Source organism: Schistocerca serialis, chromosome 11 (assembly GCF_023864345.2).
Source record: "Schistocerca serialis cubense isolate TAMUIC-IGC-003099 chromosome 11, iqSchSeri2.2, whole genome shotgun sequence".
NCBI classification, from domain to species: Eukaryota; Metazoa; Arthropoda; class Insecta; order Orthoptera; family Acrididae; genus Schistocerca; species Schistocerca serialis.
The window spans coordinates 44,858,324-44,880,465 of NC_064648.1; the positions used below are offsets into that span (position 1 = coordinate 44,858,324).

A 22,142-nucleotide genomic window follows, 5' to 3' on the forward strand; every position below is an offset into this window, starting at 1 on the left:
GACAGCCAAGTCAACCGAGCATCAAAAACTACCCCCAAAAACCTGTGGGTCTCCACCACAGCAAGGAGTTCATCGGCAAGATAAAGCCACGGCTCAGGATGGACTGTTCGGCGCCGGCAGAAATGCATAACACGGGTCTTGGCAGCCGAAAACTGAAAGCCATGCGCTACAGCCCAAGACTGCGCCTTGCGGATATCACCCTGTAGCTGACGTTCAACAGCTGCAATGCCAGTAGAGCTGTAGTAAAGGCAGAAGTCGTCAGCATAGAGGGAAGCGGAGACAGAATTTCCCACCGCTGCAGCAAGCCCGTTTATTGCGATTAAAAACAGGCAGACACTGAGGACAGATCCCTGTGGTCCCCCGTTCTCCTGGACTCGGGAGGAACTACGAGAGGCCACGACTTGCACGCGGAAGGTACGATACGACAGAAAATTGCGGATAAAGATCGGCAGAGGGCCACGAAGACCCCATCCATGAAGCGTAGATAGGATGTGACGGCACCATGTCGTATCGTACGCCTTCCGCATGTCGAAAAAGACAGCGACCAGGTGCTGACGGCGAGCAAAGGCAGTACGGATGGCCGACTCCAGGCTCACCAGATTGTCGGCGGCGCAGCGGCCTTTACGGAACCCATGCTGAGATGGAGCCAGAAGGCCCCGTGACTCCAGTACCCAGTTCAACTGCCGGCTCACCATCCGTTCAAGCAACTTGCAAAGAACGTTGGTGAGGCTAATGGGATGGTAGCTGTCCACCTCCAAAGGGTTCTTCACAGGTTTCAGAATGGGGATAACAATACTTTCCTGCCATTGCGACAGAAACTCACCCTCGACCCAAATGCGGTTGTAAAGGTCGAGGAGGCGTCGCGTGCAGTCCACTGAAAGGTGTTTCAGCATCTGACAGTGGATGCGATCTGGCCCAGGAGCGGTATCAGGGCAAGCGGCAAGGGCACTGTGAAATTCCCACTCACTGAATGGAGCATTGTAGGATTCATAATGGTGGATATGAAAAGAAAGGCTCCGACGTTCCATCCGCTCTTTAATGGAGCGGAAGGCCAGTGGGTAATTGGAAGAAGCGGAACTAAGAGCAAAATGCTCTGCCAAGCTGTTGGCAATTTCGTCGAAGTCTGTACAAACTGCTCCATTCAGTGAGAGCGCAGGGATGCTGACAGGGGTCCGATAGCCGTAGAGGCGGCAGATCTTGGCCCAGACCTGCGATGGAGAGACATGGAGGCCAATGGCGGACACATACCGCTCCCAGCACTCCTGCTTGCTTTGGCGGATAAGGCGGCGGGCCCACGCACGCAGCCGTTTGAAGGTGATGAGTTTTTCAATGCAGAAATGTAGGGGTGTCGCTTGTGATGCTGTAGCGCCCGCTGGCGATCTTTAATCGCCTCAGCGATCTCAGGCGACCACCAAGGCACAGTCTGCCGCCGAGAGGTCCCAGAAGAACTGGGAATGGCTGATTCGGCGGCAGTAACAATGCTGTTGGTGACTGAGTGAACCACCGCATCAATGTCGTCACTAGAGAGAGGCTCAATAGCGGCAGTGGAGGAGAACAAGTCCCAGTCAGCCTTATTCATAGCCCATCTGCAAGGGCGCAGAGAAGACTGACGCTGTGGCAGTGACAGAAAGATCGGAAAGTGGTCATTACCACACAGGTCGTCATGCACTCTCCATTGGACAGACGGTAAGAGGCTAGGGCTGCAGATCGAAAGGTCGATGGCGGAGTACGTGCCATTCGCAATGCTAAAGTGTGTGGAGGAACCATCATTTAAAAGCGAAAGATCGAGCTGTGCTAATAAATGCTCAATGGTGGCACCTCAACCTGTCGCCACTGACCCACCCCACAGAGGGTTATGGGCGTTGAAGTCGCCCAGTAATAAGAAAGGTGGCGGCAATTGGGCTATCAGAGCAGCCAGGACATGCTGCGTGACAGCACCATCCAGTGGAAGGTAAAGACTGCAGACAGTAACAGCCTGTGGCGTCCACACCCGAACAGCTACAGCCTCTAAAGCTGTTTGTATGGGTACAAACTCGCTGTGAAAACAGTTAAGGACATATATGCAGACGCCACCAGACACCCTTTCATAAGCTGCCCGGTTCTTATAATAACCCCAATAGCCACGGAGGGTGGGGGTTCGCACTGCTGGAAACCAAGTTTCCTGAATAGCAATGCAGAAGAAAGGGTGATGGCTGATAAGTTGTCTGAGCTCAGCTAGATGGTGGAAGAAACCGCTGCAGTTCCACTGGAGAATGATATTGTCCATAGATGGGAAAGGCGTGAAGGGACTGGGGAGGCAGATTACGCCTCCTGGGCCCCTGCTGCTACTGAGTCACCACCTGTATAACAGCCGTCCATTGCGTCCGAGTGACTGGTGAGATCCAGGTCCTCAGCAGACGCCAGAATCTCCACCTCATCTTTGGACACAGAGTTGGAAGGTGGCGGTGGGGCAGGTGCCACCGCAATGTCAGGATGCTTGGGAGCCTTTTTCTTGGACTGCTCTGCGCACTGTGCCTTCGGTGGTTCTGGCTGGGAGGGCCTCACTGGGTCAGTCTCAGGGACTGAAGACGACCGTGACGCCCTACGACCAGCAACCGTTGGTTGTTTGAGATACTTGCTGGTGTCTGCTTTGGCACTGGGCAAAGCCTGGGATGGGAGGGCCCCAAGGGACCCCTTCCGGGCGAGAGGAGCCGAAGAAAGCTCACGCTTCTCCAGCTGGGAAGGGGAAACAGATGTCCCCGATGGTTGGGGTGGTGTTGCTCCTGAAGTAGATGGAGCAGGAGCAACAGGGAGTGAAGTGCCCCCCACAACCAAGGGAGCCGGTGAATTCTGACAGAGCTGAGGTCGAACTGTAGGTGACGACAAGATAGAGGTTCGAACTGGTGTTGCAGCAGTGGCATAGGTGGATGTCATGGGCACAGGATGTAGCCGCTCATATTTCCGCCTTGCCTCGGTGTAGGTCAGGCGGTCCAGGGTCTTATATTCCATTATCTTCCTTTCCTTCTGGAAGATCCTACAGTCCGGTGAGCAGGGGGAATGGTGTTCTCCGCAGTTAACACAGATGAGAGGCAGAGCACATGTAGTATTGGGATGCGAAGGACGTCCACAATCTTGACATGTGATGCCGGAAGTACAGCGAGATGACATGTGGCCAAACTTCCAGCATTTAAAACACCGCATCGGAGGAAGGATATATGGCTAACACATCACAACGGTAAACTATCACCTTGACCTTTTCGGGTAAAATATCACCTTCGAAGGCCAAGATGAAGACACTGATGGCTACCTGATTATCCCTCGGACCCCGATGGACGCGCCGGATGAAGTGAACACCTCGTTGTTCTAGGTTGGCACGTAGTTCATCGGCGGACTGCAGAAGAAGATCCCTGTGGAATATAATACCCTGACCATGTTGAGACTCTTATGCGGCGTGATGCTAACGGAAACATCCCCCAACTTGTCACAATTGAGCAACCTCCGTGACTGGGCAGAGGATGCTGTTTTGATGAGTACTGAACCAGAGCGCATTTTGGACAAGCCCTCCACCTCCCTGAACTTGTCCTCTAAATGCTCCACAAAAAACTGGGGGTTGGTTGACATAAACGATTCCCCATCAACTCGCGTACACACGAGGTACCGGGCTGAATATTCTCCACTGCCTTCTTTAGCCATACGTTCCTCCCATGGAGTGGCCAGGGAGGGAAATGATCTTGGTTCGTATTCCTTGCTGTTGAGGTTAGACCTCGATCGCTTAGAGACTGCTGGTGGAGGCCCACCGGCGAGAGATGATGTACCACGCTTCATTGCGGGTCATCCGCCCTGATGCCACCCACTCCAACCATGGGCTCTCCCCACGGGCGCCACCCAGCCACAGCAAAGACCACTTGGCAGGATGGTCTTTGCCGGGAGTCCCGATGCCCCAGAGGGATATGCATCTACTCCTCGGCATACGTGGGGAGGTAGCAGCTCAGGCATCAGCAGTGCGATCCCTGTGTAGTCAGGGGGCTACCACCAAGAGGGTACATAACGACCCCACCACAACGGACTGGCTACCGTGCTGGATGTCGGGTGTCGAAATATTCATGTACATCACGAGGGCAAAGATGGAAGTGCACAATGGAGGGAATGTATGCTATCCGGAACACACTCCAGCGGATGTGGCCGGAAGCTCGATTGAAATCCAACTCCATCACAATATCGGGTGTGCCAGATCTTAGGGCAAGATGGATTGAAGATGCACCACATAAGGCGTCCTTCCCCAAATGGTACGCACTAACAGAAAATTTGGAAAGGAAGTGGTCAAACCCCTTAGGGGACCATCATATTAAAGGCCAAAACAGATGAGACTCCTTTTAGTCGCCTGTTACGACAGGCAGGAATACCGCGGGCCTATTCTAACCCCCGAACCCGCAGGGGGAATTTTCAAAGTAACAAGTGGGGTACAACATCAGTGATTTCAGTGCCAACCACATGACATGGTATTCCAGACCACACAATCAGCAACACACTGTTCTTCACACTTGCTATGGGAGCAGCACTCCATGCAGTGGACACTATCCCTGAACCTCTGGCCATGGTGCCATGGAGACATCTTGTTTGACCTGTGATCTCTTGGGCTGCATATGAAGGCCAGTATGGCCTTTTGTATTTTCATGGTAAGTGGTCACCAACTACAATCCAGCCACTTTGACAACTACAGCTATGCCCTAGGACACCCTACAGATCACTGTTTTAACCAAACTCCTCATATGCAGATCCCTGACTACTATGTGCAGCATTCTCATTTCTGTAAAACCCTTCTTGTGGAACAATACTACTACTGTTTCACTTACTGTCCTGTCTACTTGTGATGCCAACGCATCCCTTTCATTTGTTTAAAATGGGATAACATGAGTCCCTGTGACATTTAAGTCTTGGCCTGTTACCTGTGAATCAGCTACACTCCTTTATATACTCTCTGAGCTGTCCTTAGCATGATAGTTTGGATCCCAGACCTGTATGCTTGTATAACCACCACACATTCCAGTGTCGGAAGAAGCTAACATTTCAGTGCCTGAAAAATCCTTTAAACCTTCAGAAACTTTGTCTATGAACAATCAAACCAAGGGTGAGCCAGTACCTAACCTTCGCAAATGTGTGTTGAATGTTCCCCAATATTTGTCTAATTTCATTCTTGTGACATGTTTATCAATGTGAGCTTCTCCTTCCCTTAGCAAGGTCATAAAGCATATTTAAAAAAATTATCTTTCTTCTTCAGATCTGCCAGGACTCGCATGGCGAGGCCATACATAACTTCAGCTATGTACAATCATTCACTAAAAGCTATAAGAGTTTTTTTATTAATGAAAATCTTATAATTACTGATATGAATATAATAGAGGGAAACATTCCACGTGGGAAAAATATAACTAAAAACGAAGATGATGTGACTTACCGACGAAAGTGCTGGCAGGTCGATAGACACACAAACAAACACAAACGTACACACAAAATTCAAGCTTTCGCAACAAACTGTTGCCTCATCAGGAAAGAGGGAAGGAGAGGGAAAGACAAAAGGATGTGCATCCTTTTGTCCCCCCCCCTCCCCCCGACGAGGCAACAGTCCGCCGCGAAAGCCCAAATCTTGTGTGCATGCCTGTGCCCGCCCGCGTGTCCATCGACCCGCCAGCGCCCCCGTTCGGCAAGTCACATCATCCCTGCTTCCAGACATACATATATATTGTTTGTTGCGAGGGCTTGAGTTTTGTGTGTGTTGTGTGTTTACACACACACACACACACACACACACACACACACACACACAAAAGGACGGGTATACACTCGCGCACACACATGCATATCCATCCACACATATACAGACACAAGCAGACATATTTAAAGACAGAGTTTGGGCAGAGATGTCAGTCGAGGCAGAAGTGCAGAGGCAAAGATGTTGTTGAATGACAGGTGAGGTATGTGTGGCGGCAACTTGAAATTAGCGGAGATTGAGGCCTGGTGGATAACAGGAAGAGAGGATATGTTGAAGAGCAAGTTCCCATCTCCGGAGTTCGGATAGGTTGGTGTTAGTGTGAAGTATCCAGATAACCCGGACGGTGTAACACTGTGCCAAGATGTGCTGGCCGTGCACCAAGGCATGTTTAGCCACAGGGTGATCCTCATTACCAACAAACACTGTCTGCCTGTGTCCATTCATGCGAATGGACAGTTTGTTGCTGGTCATTCCCACATAGAATGCATCACAGTGTAGGCAGGTCAGTTGGTAAATCACGTGGGTGCTTTCACACGTGGCTCTGCGTTTGATCGTGTACACCTTCGGGGTTACAGGACTGGAGTAGGTGGTGGTGGGAGGGTGCATGGGACAGGTTTTACACCGGGGGCAGTTACAAGGATAGGAACCAGAGGGTAGGGAAGGTGGTTTGGGGATTTCATAGGGATGAACTAACAGGTTACGAAGGTTAGGTGGACGGCGGAAAGACACTCTTGGTGGAGTGGGGAGGATTTCATGAAGGATGGATCTCATTTCAGGGCAGGATTTGAGGAAGTCGTATCCCTGCTGGAGAGCCACATTCAGAGTCTGATCCAGTCCTGGAAAGTATCCTGTCACAAGTGGGGCACTTTTGGGGTTCTTCTGTGGTGGGTTTGATGTGGACGGATGTGTGAAGCTGGCCATTGGACAGGTGGAGGTCAACGTCAAGGAAAGTGGCGTGGAATTTGGAGTAGGACCAGGTGAATCTGATGGAGCCTCCTGGTCATTCCCACATAGAATGCATCACAGTGTAGGCAGGTCAGTTGGTAAATCACGTGGGTGCTTTCACACGTGAATATATATATATATATATATATATATATATATATATGGCGGGTCGATGGACGCGCGGGCGGGCACAGGCATGCACACAAGATTCGGGCTTTCGCGGCGGACTTGCCTCATCGGGGGGGAGGGGGGGGGGACGAAAGGATGCACATTCTTTCGTCTTTCCCTCTCCTTCCCTCTTTCCTGATGAGGCAACAGTTTGTTGGGAAAGCTTGAATTTTGTGTGTATGTTTGTGTTTGTTTGTGTGTCTATCGACCTGCCAGCGGTTTCGTCGATAAGTCACATCATCTTTGTTTTTTGAAAATTTTATAAGTAATACAACAGGTACCACAGAAGCTGCCACAATATGTACAGGTTGTGGCCAACATATTGGGGCTGATCTAGAACCCACAAATTTCATCTCTGTTTTTCAAATCCCAAAAAAATTTTAGGGCAAACTCAAGAATAACTATGATTCACACAAAAGATAAGAACAGCCAGTGTTCTTTTGAATTCTATTTATCAGAAGTTGTTGAAAGTAGGAATATTTCTCAAATTATCTACACTATTAGAACTTACACTTCATCTAAATGTGAATTTCGCGACCATCACAGACAACCATTATACAGTGAAGTTGATAACAACAAGGGCTACTGAGAACAGGATTATACCAGCCACTAGTCCCCTTCCACTTCTATTGAAAACAGTCAGAATGTAAGAGGTGATATGAAAGTCTAGTGCAGGAGTACAAGAATACTCTACAATTACGAACAGCAACAAATTCCAGAGAACTGACAATCTGTGACAATTCCACTGCAATGCATCTTTTACTCTACACACATAACAAAAGACTTGAATACATGCAATATATCAAAGATGTAAATACTTACAGTATTCTCAGTTATATTTAATTCAGGATCCTCCTTGATAAAATCAGTGGACAAAGATATTCCCAATGGATCTTCAACAGACTGAAAGAAGAACACAAATCTGTGAGTTATAACAGCTTGCTTTCTTCTGTGTGTATATGACAGCTCTCAATATTCTTTTCTCATTAGTATCATCCAACTTTGAAGAGATTCTTATCAATTGGGAAGAGTGTGTGTCAGAATGCATTCAAATCAGTTCTATTGCCCCTGATTTTGCTATCAGCCATTGTGCAGTACTTATTTGGCATACTTTCACTTTCTATTCCTGTCACATAATCCACTCTGATTTCAGAGGCACTATGGCCTACTCTATCGGATGGTTGTACTCCCATATACAAATTTGATATACGTGTGTGGCAACATTTCAAAATTAAACTCAGATAATATAAAGATGCAAATAATCTTCCAACAGTAAACCCATAAACATGAGGAATTTTTGGTCATTAATCAAATGAATGTGGCATTCCACACATTATCATCAAAATTACCCAAATTTAATGTTATTTACACAGCTTCTTGCCATATCATGATGTATTTTCAGTGCCTGCTCTTTAGGGAACAATGCAAATTTATGTCATGTGTACTGGAGGAAAATCATAAGGAATTCCACAGCAGGATTTCCGTAATGATGTAAATACTACAGTGAATAGTGACTGGGAACTCTAGAATATACACCCATCACATGTCATAGTTCCACATATGTTACAGCATTGTGACACAGAGGTGTAACAAGATTAACAATTACTTCCAAGAGGAAGTCTTCCTTGCTCCGTTTACACCAAATACGTACTTAAGGCATTCATTACATAGAATCACAGTAAAAAATTAATGCAACAGTAATGGTTCATAAACATATGCTTGTTACAAGTGCTGTTAAAATACTATTGGTAATACCCTACAAATAAAATATCTAACTAGAGTTTCTTACTACACTTCCTGGACAATACAGTACTTGTGTGAAAACTTACATTATGCTCAGATCCAGCAGCACGGTGTTTCAGTTCGGGGTCTTGCTTTACGCAAACACTAGGGTCGGCAGCCTTTAATGGGTCTTCAAGAAACTGAAAAACCAAGAAAGTGACGTATCAGGGCATCTGTCTCTTGTTCCTACATGACACTGTCATACAGGGGGAGAGAGGGGGACGAGACAGGACGGTGGTGGTGGGGAGGGCGGAACGGGAGACAGGGTGTGGAGGGGGTGGGAGACTGGGCGTGGGGGGGTGGGTAGTGGGAGACGGGGCGTGGAGGGGGTAGTGGGAGGGGCGCGGGGAGGCGGGGCGCGGGGAGGCGGGGCGCGGGGAGGCGGGGCGCGGGGAGGCGGGGCGCGGGGAGGCGGGGCGCGGGGAGACGGGGCGCGGGGAGACGGGGCGCGGGGAGACGGGGGCGCGGGGAGACGGGGGCGCGGGGAGACGGGGGCGCGGGGAGACGGGGGCGCGGGGAGACGGGGGCGCGGGGAGACGGGGCGCGGGGAGACGGGGCGCGGGGAGACGGGGCGCGGGGAGACGGGGCGCGGGGAGACGGGGCGCGGGGAGACGGGGCGCGGGGAGACGGGGCGCGGGGAGACGGGGCGCGGGGAGACGGGGCGCGGGGAGACGGGGCGCGGGGGCAGGGAGCAGGGAGACAGAGCGTGGGGGCAGGGAGACAGGGTGGGCAGGAGAGAGGGTGGGGGTAGAGAAGGGGGAGAAAAGGGGAGTTTCTTATCATCTATTTACACTAAGTGACATGCGTATAACATATCCAGTCAGCAAAATCTTACATGAGCATATCTTGGGCGTTGGGCAATGGCAAAAGCAAAATTAGATTCGACGTTCATCATAATGCGATCATAATGATGATGCTATGACATATTGGAAAGTAACTTTTTATTCCAACACTGGACCATGTTACGACTGGCATGAGAGAGCGTTTTGCTGAAGAAGATATTTATCATTTTAAATTCAACATCCTTTTTCCATCACAATTACTGGAACATGATGCTAATGATCTTGCGCACAAACTAAATCAGTGCTTAACCGAACTATTGTATTTTGAAGACTCACACTTTGTGATTAAAAAGAGACTAATGGGACAGTCTCTTCAATACAAGCAACGAGCATAAATGCTCTTAATGATTGCGTTTTTGTTATGCAAGCATTGTTTCTCTATCCTGTATCTGACTATCCTACTTTGCTCACGCTGTACAAAATATTTGTCTACCTGCATCTATTGCTGCAGTAGAAAGAAGTTTTTCAACACTGCGGTGTACAAAGACATGGCTGAGGTCAACCGTGAAGGAGGATTGACTTAATGGCTTAGCTCTGTTGGACACTCACCCTGACATTGCTTGTCATGCTGACAATGTAATTAACCAATTTGTCAGGAAGAGTAGGTGCATAGAATTCATCATTTAAAGTACAGAACCACAACTATAACTTTTTTATATCATGTATATGTGTATAACCAGTTTAAATAAAACTTTCTTACACTTTCCATATGACTTGATTAGCTTTTATTACAGTAAAAGTAAAGGCAGCTCAAGGTATCTTTAGTGAGCCATCCTTGAGGTTTTTCTGTATCTGCCACTGTCTCATATGAGATATGGTGTAAGTTCTATTGGCCAGCTGTGAACTGAGGCTCGTGTGCAACAACAAAATCTGTTGGTTGGGCTCGGAGGACATCCTAGGCTCACTTTTTGGCTGTTGGCTGAAGAGGCAATGAACATTTGTAAGTGAGGCAAGAGAACATCTTTGTAGAGTCAAGCTGTGGATGAACTACTATCACCTAATTTTGAGCAGAGTTTAAGTCTCAGATCAGACCTTCCATTAGTTTTGTGACCTCCACTACATACTCTCTGGAAAATGGTAGGGTCCCTATGTAGCAACAATGAGTAAGTGACAGAGATGTAATCTCACATTTACAAAACTGTAATGCATAGATTCGTGCAGTCTATTACAGAGTTGTCTTTTGTTTGTTTTGAATGGCCAGCAACTGCTTGTCTCAGGGGCTCAAACTGCAGTATGTGACACCAGCATAGCACAGTAGGGGATGCATAATTACCTACTGAAAGGTAAGCATATTTTATTCAAACCAGTAGAAAATACAAGGTATCGGTAGTCAATCACTTAATGCTCCCAGTATGCACTGTTGCCCCTTTCAGATGCATTGATGAAGCTGCACAATGAGTGAGTGTTAACCATAATGGGGGCCCCTTTCAGATGCATTGATGAAGCTGCACAATGAGTGAGTGTTAACCATAATGGCACAGTGAGAGGAGGAATATCACACTGGCTGAATGTTTGTCCCCATTGTTGTGGGTTGATCCCAGCAAGCAAAATTATACCATATTGTGACAATTGTTTTTACCACGAAATGATCACAAACAGGGAATGCTGATATTACACATTCATGTCCACAACGCTGGACAAATGAATTGCAGTATGGAAAACATGTTCAGATTGTTCGAACAGGATGTGATGATACATCGACATATCCGAAAGAATGGACACCACATATATAATTAAGGTGATGTCAGCCAATGATCCTTTCAGTGTTGATGCACACCACACTACCTCTTACAGGAACCAGTGAGACACCATGTGTAAGGAGGATCATGAGCATGAGCACTGCATCAGTGGTGAGTAAGTTCAGAATTTGAGTCTAACAGGAAGCATGCTAGAGTAGACCATGCAGATGTGATGACCACTGTGTCCAGATGGCATAGTCGTCACTGCAACTGCCCAGTCCACATGAGACTTGGGTTCAATTCCTGGTCCAGCACAAATTTTCAACCATCCCCATTGATGTAAATTAATGCCCACAGACAACTAATGTCTCTACCTCCTTTGTCCCCAAGTCATTGTGGCTGCAGGATCAAAAAGCTGTCTGTCCCCTTGTACATGTCCAAAAGAACAGACAACACATGCATATTTGACATGTTAAGATTAGATATGAATAAAAATTTATTTTCCAGTGATAGTGATTCCTTCCATTTATGTTTAACCAAAAATATGTAACTTTTCTTCGGGGCAAACTTTCATGACCTACTTTAGTCAACAATCCCTGCTCCTTGAATGTAGCATTATTGAGCAGCCACATTCTGCCTGAAATAACACCCATAGCACTCAAAATCAATTAGCATGTATGCATTAGGTTACCGTTACTTGAAACAAAGGTGAAGCCCGTACATTATTTGACTGCTAACAATACCCTGATTTAATCAGGGTTGTTTCAGAATCAAGTTACATATGAAGGGCTTATTTCAATAGTGGTACAAGTCCATTTTTGTTCATCTTGAGATACAGAGTCCTAAAGTTAAATGAGTGCTGCAAAATCTGCAGTTGAGATACCACAAATATATTCAAGCATATGGCTTCTTGCTAGACACGAACCTTTCTTTCTCTTTGTTTGGATCATTAATTTCAGAAGCATTATAGGCAGATAAGTGGAGGTAATGGACTTGTACCACTATTGAAATAAGCCCTTCATATGTAGCTCTCTCTCTCTCTCTCTCTCTCTCTCTCTCTCTCTCTCTCTCTCTCTCTCTCTCTCCCTCTCTCTCCCTCTCTCGTTTTATGATTACATTCCTTCCATGCTTTTGTAGTAAAGAGGTGCAATCCCATATTTTAGTAACTTTAAAGTGTATTCATGGTCTGTTGCACAGATCTTAATTCTTTTGAATGAAAAGCTACACAATGCAATAATGCATTAGCCTCCACTGGTGAAACATCAGAATAATAGCAAGCTACATATATAGCTTTCTCTGTGTGTTTTACTGTTAATTCTTCAATAGTAGTATTGGAATGGATATAATGTGTGCACACTGTGTGCAGATGGAGGAGCTGGCCTCAGTTCACCAACAGCTGAAGATGCGTTTTGCCATATTCAGCAGCATTCAGGCTGCTGCCTATTGTAGTAGTGGGGGCCGAGAATCTGGCTCATCACATAGGATGCCTAAGGTGTCACCTATTTTGCCCACTGGCTCTGTTGTCAAGACACCTTGTGGTGTACCCAATGTGGCTGAGTTGTGCTCCCCAAATGGTGAGGGATGGGTCATAACAGTTAGCGCTGTTTGAGGCAGAGAGTGATGTGGAGGCTGCCTCACCCATTGACCCTGTGAGTGGACTGGCAGGTGTTCATTCATCAGGGTCCAGACAGGCCCAAGTGGAGAGAAGTTTTCTAGTTTATCAGGACCTCCAACGTCAAACGCATTATGGAGCTCCTTAGGGAAATGGCATCCAGACTGGAAATGAATCCTATGTGTACTGAATATGTCTGCCATGGAGCCTCATCTGAGATGTGGAAAATGTCCTGCCTGTGGCTACGAAACACACAGGGTGTGGCTGTCTACAAGTTGTGGCTGATGTTGGTGCCAATGATACCCATCGTTTGGGTTCTGAGGCCACCTTCAGTTTACATTGAGAGGTAGCAGAAATGGCGAAGAGCCCTTGTGTCACACATGAGTGCATGCAGCGCACACAGTTTGTATCAGCATTCCCAGAATTGATTCAAGTCCTTTGGTTTGGCGTGAGTGGAGGGTCTCAACAAAAGGCTTCATCGATTCTCTGACTGCCCAAACTGCAGACTGCTGGAAATGCATTATGAGGTGGAGAATTGTAGAAATACTTGATGGGTCAGTGGTGCACTACACAAAGCAAGCGTTTTTTGGGCTAGGCAGTTGTTTGAGGTCCTCTGATGAATGCATGCTAGTCAGACTGCATACAAAGTAAAGACCATACTACCATCAACATGTTAACAGCAGATTCTTGATGTATTTGTAGTTCCTAAATGTAATGCCCTCCAAGAAAGCTGTTATGTTCAAAATACGTTTGGACCAAAGCTGACTGAAACATTGAGCAGAAACCCTTGAAATATTTAGCAAGCCATGGAGTGTGCACTGAAGAGACAGATGACACACCTGTGGGATGGTAGCATCAGAAGAGTGGAGGGGAGACGAAGGGCAAGAATGAATATGGGTGAAATTTGTGCAATAAATGAACGCGCATGCTATTGGGGGTAACCCCCGAACAGTAGTGAAAGTAGGATTTTCAGACTCAATAATATTATTATATTGCCAACATATATAACTATACTCAAAATACTTTTTGCCACAAATAAGTAGGCAGTTATGCAAACATTCATTTTCATTCCATATGTTTTGTGGATTAGCTATGACTGTTGGACACCATCACAAGAGAAGGTACTTGTATAGTTTACAATGTGGTAATGGCAGGTACATCACACCTATCCATTTGTACCATTCAGTTCTAATGTATCTTACTGTTTTCACGTAATTTAAGGCATAAAGTAATGACTAACTGCATAGCAGAAGTAGTAAGTCATTGAAAGGCACATCAACTTTGCTAGCTTTCCCACAGATACTGCTTCAGAACTATGGTCTCATTTTACAGGCTGACTACATTGTGGCAGCACTGTGGAGAAGCAGACTCAATAGTTTCACATGACCAGAAATAATGGGATCCATTTCCATTCTTGCAGATGAATTGATTTTTTTTTTCAAGAGCCGTCATACAGGATCACAAAATCATTCAAGAAGATTTTTGCACCAACTAGGTATGTCTGTAGTTTTGCACATATTTCCTGTGACTTTTCTTACAAGCTGGAATGACCTTTGCCTGTTTCTACACATGTGCAAACCACTGTTCCATAAATGAACAATTCGGATGGCAGAAAGGTGTCAGTTCAGCACCGTTTTTTGTGTAACTGAATCTGCTAACTACACTTTATGGTCATGTGACCTCTGGTGTGTTCATCATCTACTTTTGGAGTGCATTCCATATGGAATTATAAGGATTATAGCTCTGGACTTTACTGCAAAATGCTTCTGCCTTTTTCTAGTACTTGGTGGCTCAATGGGTAATTGTGACACTGCAAATCCAAAGGTCCTTGATCATTGAACAGCAGGTACTTTGTAACTAGTTGGGTAAATTAGTTCAGATGTGGAAAGAGGGTAACAGCACATGGTAGTCAGTAGGACTGTGTGTAGTAGAGAACTCCGGTGTTTAAAACCTCCAGGCTGATGACAGCTTTACCTCTAGTTTGTATTTATGTTTACCTTTCTGTCATGTATTCTCTTCATGATACAAGCAGATGACTGATCCTTGGCTCTGTCACATACGCCAGTTAACAACTTATTAGCCTTACAAACGGGCTTACCAAACTTATAAAGCTTGAGAATGCATTTCACATGGAATCTGCTGTGCATGTACGTTTGCATTAAAACTGTGCAAGCCACCAAGCGGTGCATTGTGGATGGCATCTATTACCACAGGTTGGGTGGTTGGTTGGTTTTTGGGGAAGGAGACCAGACAGCGTGGTCATCGGTCTCATCGGATTAGGGAAGGATTGGGAAGGAAGTCGGCCGTGCCCTTTCAGAGGAACCATCCCGGCATTTGCCTGGAGTGATTTAGGGAAATCACGGAAAACCTAAATCAGGATGGCCGGACGTGGGATTGAACCGTCGTATTACCACAGCAACAACGATTACTACTACTAGGCACTTCTATGGTGTTCTATATATAGTGTCCCTTACAAGTGAACCACAGTTTTCAAAATACAAAAAAAGTTGATTATTCCCCGTCCTACTACCATCCTTATGTGCTTGTTCCACTTTATTTCACTTCGCAATGTTATGGTTGAAATGGCTCTGAGCACTATGGGACTTAACTTCTGAGGTCATCAGTCCCCTAGAACTTAGAACTACTTAAACCTAACTAACCCAAGGGCATCACACACATCCATGCCCAAGGCAGTATTCAAACCTGCAACTGTAGCAGTCACACGGCTCCAGACTGTAGCGCCTAGAACCGCTCAGCCATTCCGACCGGCCCCTGCAATGTTATACCTAAACATTTCATTGACCAGACTGTCAATCTGTAGAGTACTGATGTTGTATACAACATTATGGGATTGTTTTTCCTACTCATCTGCAGTTACTTGAATATTTCTGCATCTGCCATTCATCACACCACATAAAAAGTTTGTCCAAGTCATTTTGTATCCTCGTAGTCACTTAGTGATGATCCTTCCCCACACACAATGCCATTAGCAAACAGGCACAGAATGCTGCTCATCAGATCATTTCATATACAGATATGGCACCATTCTCTGAGATCAAAGTACTGGCCTCTGTTACTTGGGAGGTATTTGCACCATTCATATATCGGGGAACCTATTCCATATGCTCATACCTCTATTTACAGTATGCAGTGGTGCACTGTTCAAATGCTTTCTGGAAATATAGGAATGTGGAATCTAGCCTGTTGCCCTTCATCCATGGTTCACAGTATGTAATTTGATAGAAGACCAAGATGAGTATTGCACAAAATCAATGCTGATTTGTGGATAAAAACTTTTCTGTCTTAAAGAAATTAATTTTATTTGAACTGAGGATATGTTCAGGAACTCTGGAGCAAATAATCATTATGATATTGTTCTGAATTTTGCAGGTACATTCTTTTACCATTCTTATATACAGAAGCCACCTGAACTTTTTCCCAGCTGCCTGAGTCTTTGCACTAGGCGAGAGATTTGCAATAAATGCAAGCTAAGTGTGAGGAAAATGCTGTAGAGTACTCTCTGGACATATGATTTGTGATCCTGTTTGGACATGGCAACTATTATGTTTTCAACTCTTCCAGTTGCTTCTCTACTCCAGGGATCCTATTACTATGTTCCTAATACAGGAGTCTGTGTGACAGTGAAACAACAATATGTATGATCCTCCTGCACAAACTTGATAACTAAATACAGAGAGGGGTTAGTGACCACCTTCTGCTTTCCTCCAAAGCCACACCAGACTGGTCAATGACTGCCTGGATAGAAGTCTTTGACCAGAAATGTCTCATGTTCTCTGTAAAATCTGTTGCTCATGTATGATGGTGGTAGTTGTATGCTTCACGCATAGATCTTTTTACAGACAGAAGAATTTCCATTAGCACTTGCCTGTCACCACTGTGCATACTTTTTTGAACTGAGAGTACAACAGTCTGCTTCCTCAGTGTTTCCCCAATTCTGACATTAAACCACAGTGGGTCTTTCCTGTCTGTAATCCAGTTACTCACCACATACTTATTCAGCGTGTGATTTACAGTCCATTTAGTGTTTGTCCATCTTCCTCTATGTAAATCATATTGGAAGTAAATGACATTCTCATTGTTTAAATGGGATGCTAACAACTACTTACCTACTCTTTCTAGCAAATCTATTCACCTAGCCCTCTTAAAGGATTCATTAACTTCATTTACCATCCAGAAAGAGATTTTTCACTCTGCAGCGGAGTGTGCGCTGATATAAAACTTCCTGGCAGATTAAAACTGTGTGCCGGACCGAGACTCGAACTCAGGACCTTTGCCTTTCGCGGGCAAGTGCTCTACCATCTGAACTACCCAAGCACCACTCACGCCCCGTCCTCACAGCTTTACTTCTGCCAGTACTTCGTCTCCTACCTTCCAAGCTTTACAGAAGCTCTCCTGCAAACCTTGCAGAAGTAAAGCTGTGAGGACGGGGTGTGAGTCGTGCTTGGGTAGCTCAGATGGTAGAGTACTTGCCCGTGAAAGGCAAAGGTCCCGAGTTCAAGTCTCAGTCCGGCACACAGTTTTAATCTGCCAGGAAGTTTCATTTACCACTGTCGCTGTGCTGGCATCATGATCACTAGCCCCTCTCTGTACTAATACCATCTGTAAGGACAAGCCTGTTTATAGTTGCAGTATTTCAACTATTTCAATTTCGTGTGGGCTGTTATACTAGCAGCTTGCGACAGCTTTCAGAAAACTGTTCTAAAGTACTTCACAAGACTGCCTGTCCATACCACTTGCAATGTATGCACAGACATCTTAGTCTCTACTCAGTAGGTTAGGATCACCTACTTTTTCTGTACTACTTTGTGTAGATATTCCTTCAATGATTCTGTAACTGTCACAGCAGTATCACATGGCGAATAAAAACATCCAATGCTGGAGTTCACATACACAGAACCATTAAGGGAACTACTCATTAAAACAGGAAATCATAGCTTGAGTCTTGGGACTTGGTACCAATTTTCATATAACTTCATCAATGCTATCTCATTTAATTTTTATTTGCACTTATAATGTAAAGAAGCAATTCTACAAACTCACAAGCTAAACTACTTCACCTGCTCATATATAATGTTTAAATCCATATGGGTAAAGTGTAACAAAATATTCTATTTTACCGGTTTCCTCGTTTCCAACCTGGAGCATACTGTAATACTGTAACCCTTGTTATCTTTACCCTAAAGTAAAAACAGGACTGCTAAAGTGAATACACACACAATTGATTACCATCTCATTATTTTCACCACAGCTAAACAAGATTACTTCCATGTAGTCATGTTGTTGTTGTTGTTGTGGTCTTCAGTCCTGAGACTGGTTTGATGCAGCTCTCCATGCTACTCTATCCTGTGCAAGCTTTTTCATCTCCCAGTACCTACTGCAACCTACATCCTTCTGAATCTGCTTAGTGTATTCATCTCTTGGTCTCCCTCTACGATTGTAGTCATATAAATTCTAAAATTACCTCTTTATTCACACTCTCCTCCAACTCTTCTTTTACATTCATGCTGCATGGATAATCTTGGGCCTGTGGCAAAAATAACAAACTGTAATAAGTACTTTTAAGCAGTCACAGTCCTCCCATATTATATAAAATGTATCACACAGATAAACCCCAACCATCACACTACTTTATAACTAAACAGTAGTTATTGTTAAGTGTTCTCTTTTGAGTTCAAAATTCTGAGTGACGATTTCACTATGGTATACTTCAATGGGAGGTAGCAAAAAATTGTAAGACTGATTAATGACAACGCCTTTGAAAATTCATTATGATCTTTCATTTCAGCCTTCTCCCTATGCTATTGTTTTCAATCATATTTCTAGCTTCATTATCTACATATGCATATAATGGCAGTGTAATGAAGTAAAATAACACAGCTACTACCTGAAACAATGACTTCAATGTTGTCCATAAAATCAATGTTGTTCATATTAAATTACAATACAGTTTACACCAACCGTGTGGGGGAGCAGAAACTGGACTGTCAAGTGCCACATCACTCATACACTTTTATGATCAGAATAATAAAATGTCTAGAACAGTTACATCAAAACCTTGTTGCACTGAATGCTTATTTATGATAAAATTATTAAACGCACACACCCTACGTTGGCACACTACTTAATACTATTCTAACTTCATGAATTCCTTTTGGCGGGACAAGCACGTTTCTAACAGAACAAAAAGAGAGAGTAGGCTATAGGCTACACCAGTCCTATTCTGTAGATCTGAACTATGGGTTTTACTTGCTGACCTCAAAAGAAGACAAAGTTCTGGAAAGATTATTTATGGAACAGCACCAGCATATCAAGACTGAAAAACGCATAATGTCAAAGGAAGTGCTGGAATGAAAACAAATGAAACAGTGATAGCATAGGAAGAAAATCATTAAATTGATATTGGGATCTGTTGAGGATGTTGGATAATTAGCAGCCAAAGAATAATTTTTTATTGGAAATCATCGTACTGATAGAAACAAAGTAGACCACTTAACTTTCAGAAAGAGTATATCGACAAAATAATGAAGCAAAATGATGTACGCAAAGAAGATGCCTTGAAGAGAGAGGCTGGGCAAAAGATAGAAAGAATACAGCAACATCTTATTAATTGATCTTTGTATTAATTAACTGCCTACAATAATACCAATATATTAGTACATATAATGATCATTATGATTTTATTATTATTACTATCTGAGGCATGGCGGGCTACCTCTTTGAATTCCCATCCTGCATCTGGTGATGTCACTTCTTTGGCTTGGAGCTTCGGGCGCCATGGGGCACGATAAGAGCCACGCAGGGTACGTCGACAGTATTTGCCATTCAGCCACAATTGACAGAATGGAGTGACTAATAGCCCTTCAAACGTTCTGTAAAGTTAATAATTGCAGGCACAGGTTTTAATGAAAGACAGTACATTGGTGTGGTCTTGGCTATCTGTATTTGCTATCTGTATTTGCTATTTGTTCTTCTCTGTGGAAGTCACATTATGCAACAAGCTTTCTCATCTGAAAAACTGCCCGATTTCAGTTGTGTTGCATGACTTAATACCTTGTGGAATTGCCTTGGAAGGGGTTAGGGCAGTGTCTAGCAACTAGACAAGCTTGTTATTGCTATTCAATTCCCCATGTTTAGCAGTGGATTTGATGATTTGGTATTCCTGAATACTGTTTTAAGCATGACCATGTTTAGCCTTAGACCGAGTTATTGATGAGAATCATCTGACAAGTCCATTGATCTACCAAACTATCATGGCCGTGCAGTTGTATTAAGTGAGAATGACAGTGGAATTTAGATGCTCCTTAGTCTGCTCCAGTTTTCTACTGTTGTGGCACACTTTGATTGTTTTGGACTTGGACTCAGGGCACGCTTATCATGCTGTGGCTGTTAACATTGCCTCTGTATATCAGCCTCAGGGAATTCACTACTGCCAGCTACCGATAGGCTGCCTTCACTCAAGTTGCGTAAATCATTTTCGAAATTTGTACTGAAATTTTGTACATTTTGATTTTTGGGGGTTTGTTGGTTCGAGTGCCTTTGCTGTACATACTGTCGAGCACTGTTAGAATGGTCACATGCTGATCATCTCTATGTGAATCACACGTCACATTCAGATGTCATCCAGACTTGTGAAAATATAGCCTGTTGGTAAGTAATAGGCACATTTGACGCTCAGAGACTGGAACAAGCAAAAGTGTGTAAAACCATCAAGTGTTACTGAGCTCTGAATGTTTTTCGTGTTCGTTCACTGGCCATTTGTGAGGTGGAGAGTGAAAGAAATTTATTCCATCTCAGGGTGAGTTACTGCTTACCAGATTTAATTGTTCAAGTGTTTGTTATTTTAAAGTTGTCATGAAGTGAGCTTTTCTCACCTGTTATTTATTTACTGCTACAAGTAGGTTCTGACTACTAATTACTGGTTCTCCTTTTTAAAGGGTGTTCTTGAGCTGCTATGCATGCACATTCACATACTGAATCACTTAGGGATTTTCTACAGTATGCCTTAATAGAATTTTCACTGTGTCTGAAGCCAGTTACATCGATCTGTGCACGCTCATTCTCTTTTTAATTACTTAACTGCTCACTGGTGCAAGATTTAGAAACTTGCTCTGTCTGTCTGCCTGAAGGTAGCTCTAGAAATCAGTGCACCTGTTTACTTTATTAAATTATCGAGATGCACTTGGAGGTGTATTTTAAGAATTTCCTTTTTCTAGGGGTCCCGAGGCAGCTATAAATTGCTCTGTCTTCCAGTATAGCTATTCAGTTTTAACCTTTGAGATGAGTTATGCTTCTGTGTTGTCTTAAAGAGCCATCTGTTTCCAGATAATTATTTGTTGAAGCATTTTCTCATTTGTGGTTTGTGAAGATGGAAATTTTGAATCTAAAATCTAAGAACTGGTGTCAGACACAGCTTTAGTCAACTATTGCTTTATTTAAATTGTAACTAAACTAAGGTGTGTAATGTCTTAAATTTGAAAGTTCGGATTGGTGTTTGTAATCCTGCTAATGTATCTGACTAGTTATTTTTCTTAAATAAAAACATTTTAATAAACAATGGAGACTCATGTGAACCCCAATCCATCCAGTCCTTCCACTTAATTTCCCCTTTTCCGCTGGATGTTTGGTTGGTAACAGACGATGGTTATCTTCCTGGAAGTAAAGAGGGAAGGTGTCATACTGTCATTCACCACGAGGTGTGTGTTTGCAGGTATCCACTGCGGAACATGGGGTCCCACAACTGTCCCAGTTTGTCCTCATTCAAAAATCAACAGTTTATCTACGAATTAAAAGTTTGTCAGCTTCCATGTAAGGGCGGTGTGCCCAACTTGTGGACGACCCCTTGGTGATTAGTACCAACTGCACCATGGAGGTATATGTTGCACTAGCCGCCTGAGCACTTGCCATGACAATCTTGTGTCAGAATGTAGTGTGTTTAGAAAGTAGTCAGCCCCATCATAAGCAAATACATATAATTCAGGCACAACTGATCCATTGGGATAATCACTTGTGGGGTATTGCACAATGTAATCTCTATTCTGAGCAGATTACATTAGCTCTGCAGTTACAGGGACAGCTGCCTTTATTTAGACAAATTAGGAGCAATAGGTGGTGAACAAGATTCTCCCACCGACATATAACTGCTGGAAGTAGTAGGAATGCTACGGACACCTTTAAGGACCTCAGGAGAATTCATTTGGGAAATTACCATACCAAATAATGTTACTGCTGCAAGCTATAATGGAACTTTCAATGTAGAATTTAAAGACAGGTAAAATCCATCATATGGATCATGATCAAATTTATGTTTCATGCTGACACTTTGGCCATCACTGACAATGTTGTTG

At 44.3% G+C, this 22,142-nt stretch overlaps 1 protein-coding gene across 1 annotated transcript in view; it reads right to left on the reverse strand.

The window, feature by feature from the left end:
* The window catches only part of LOC126427227 (uncharacterized), a 100,341-nt gene that overhangs the window by 64,276 nt on the left and 13,923 nt on the right, over positions 1 to 22,142 (reverse strand). Inside the window, exons 3-5 of the mRNA XM_050089466.1 lie at positions 18,260 to 18,322; positions 8,692 to 8,784; positions 7,685 to 7,765 (exon numbers count right to left, since the gene is read on the reverse strand). Of these exons, the coding sequence (XP_049945423.1) occupies positions 7,685 to 7,765; positions 8,692 to 8,784; positions 18,260 to 18,322 (237 nt within the window). The remainder of the gene's footprint in view (positions 1 to 7,684; positions 7,766 to 8,691; positions 8,785 to 18,259; positions 18,323 to 22,142) is intronic.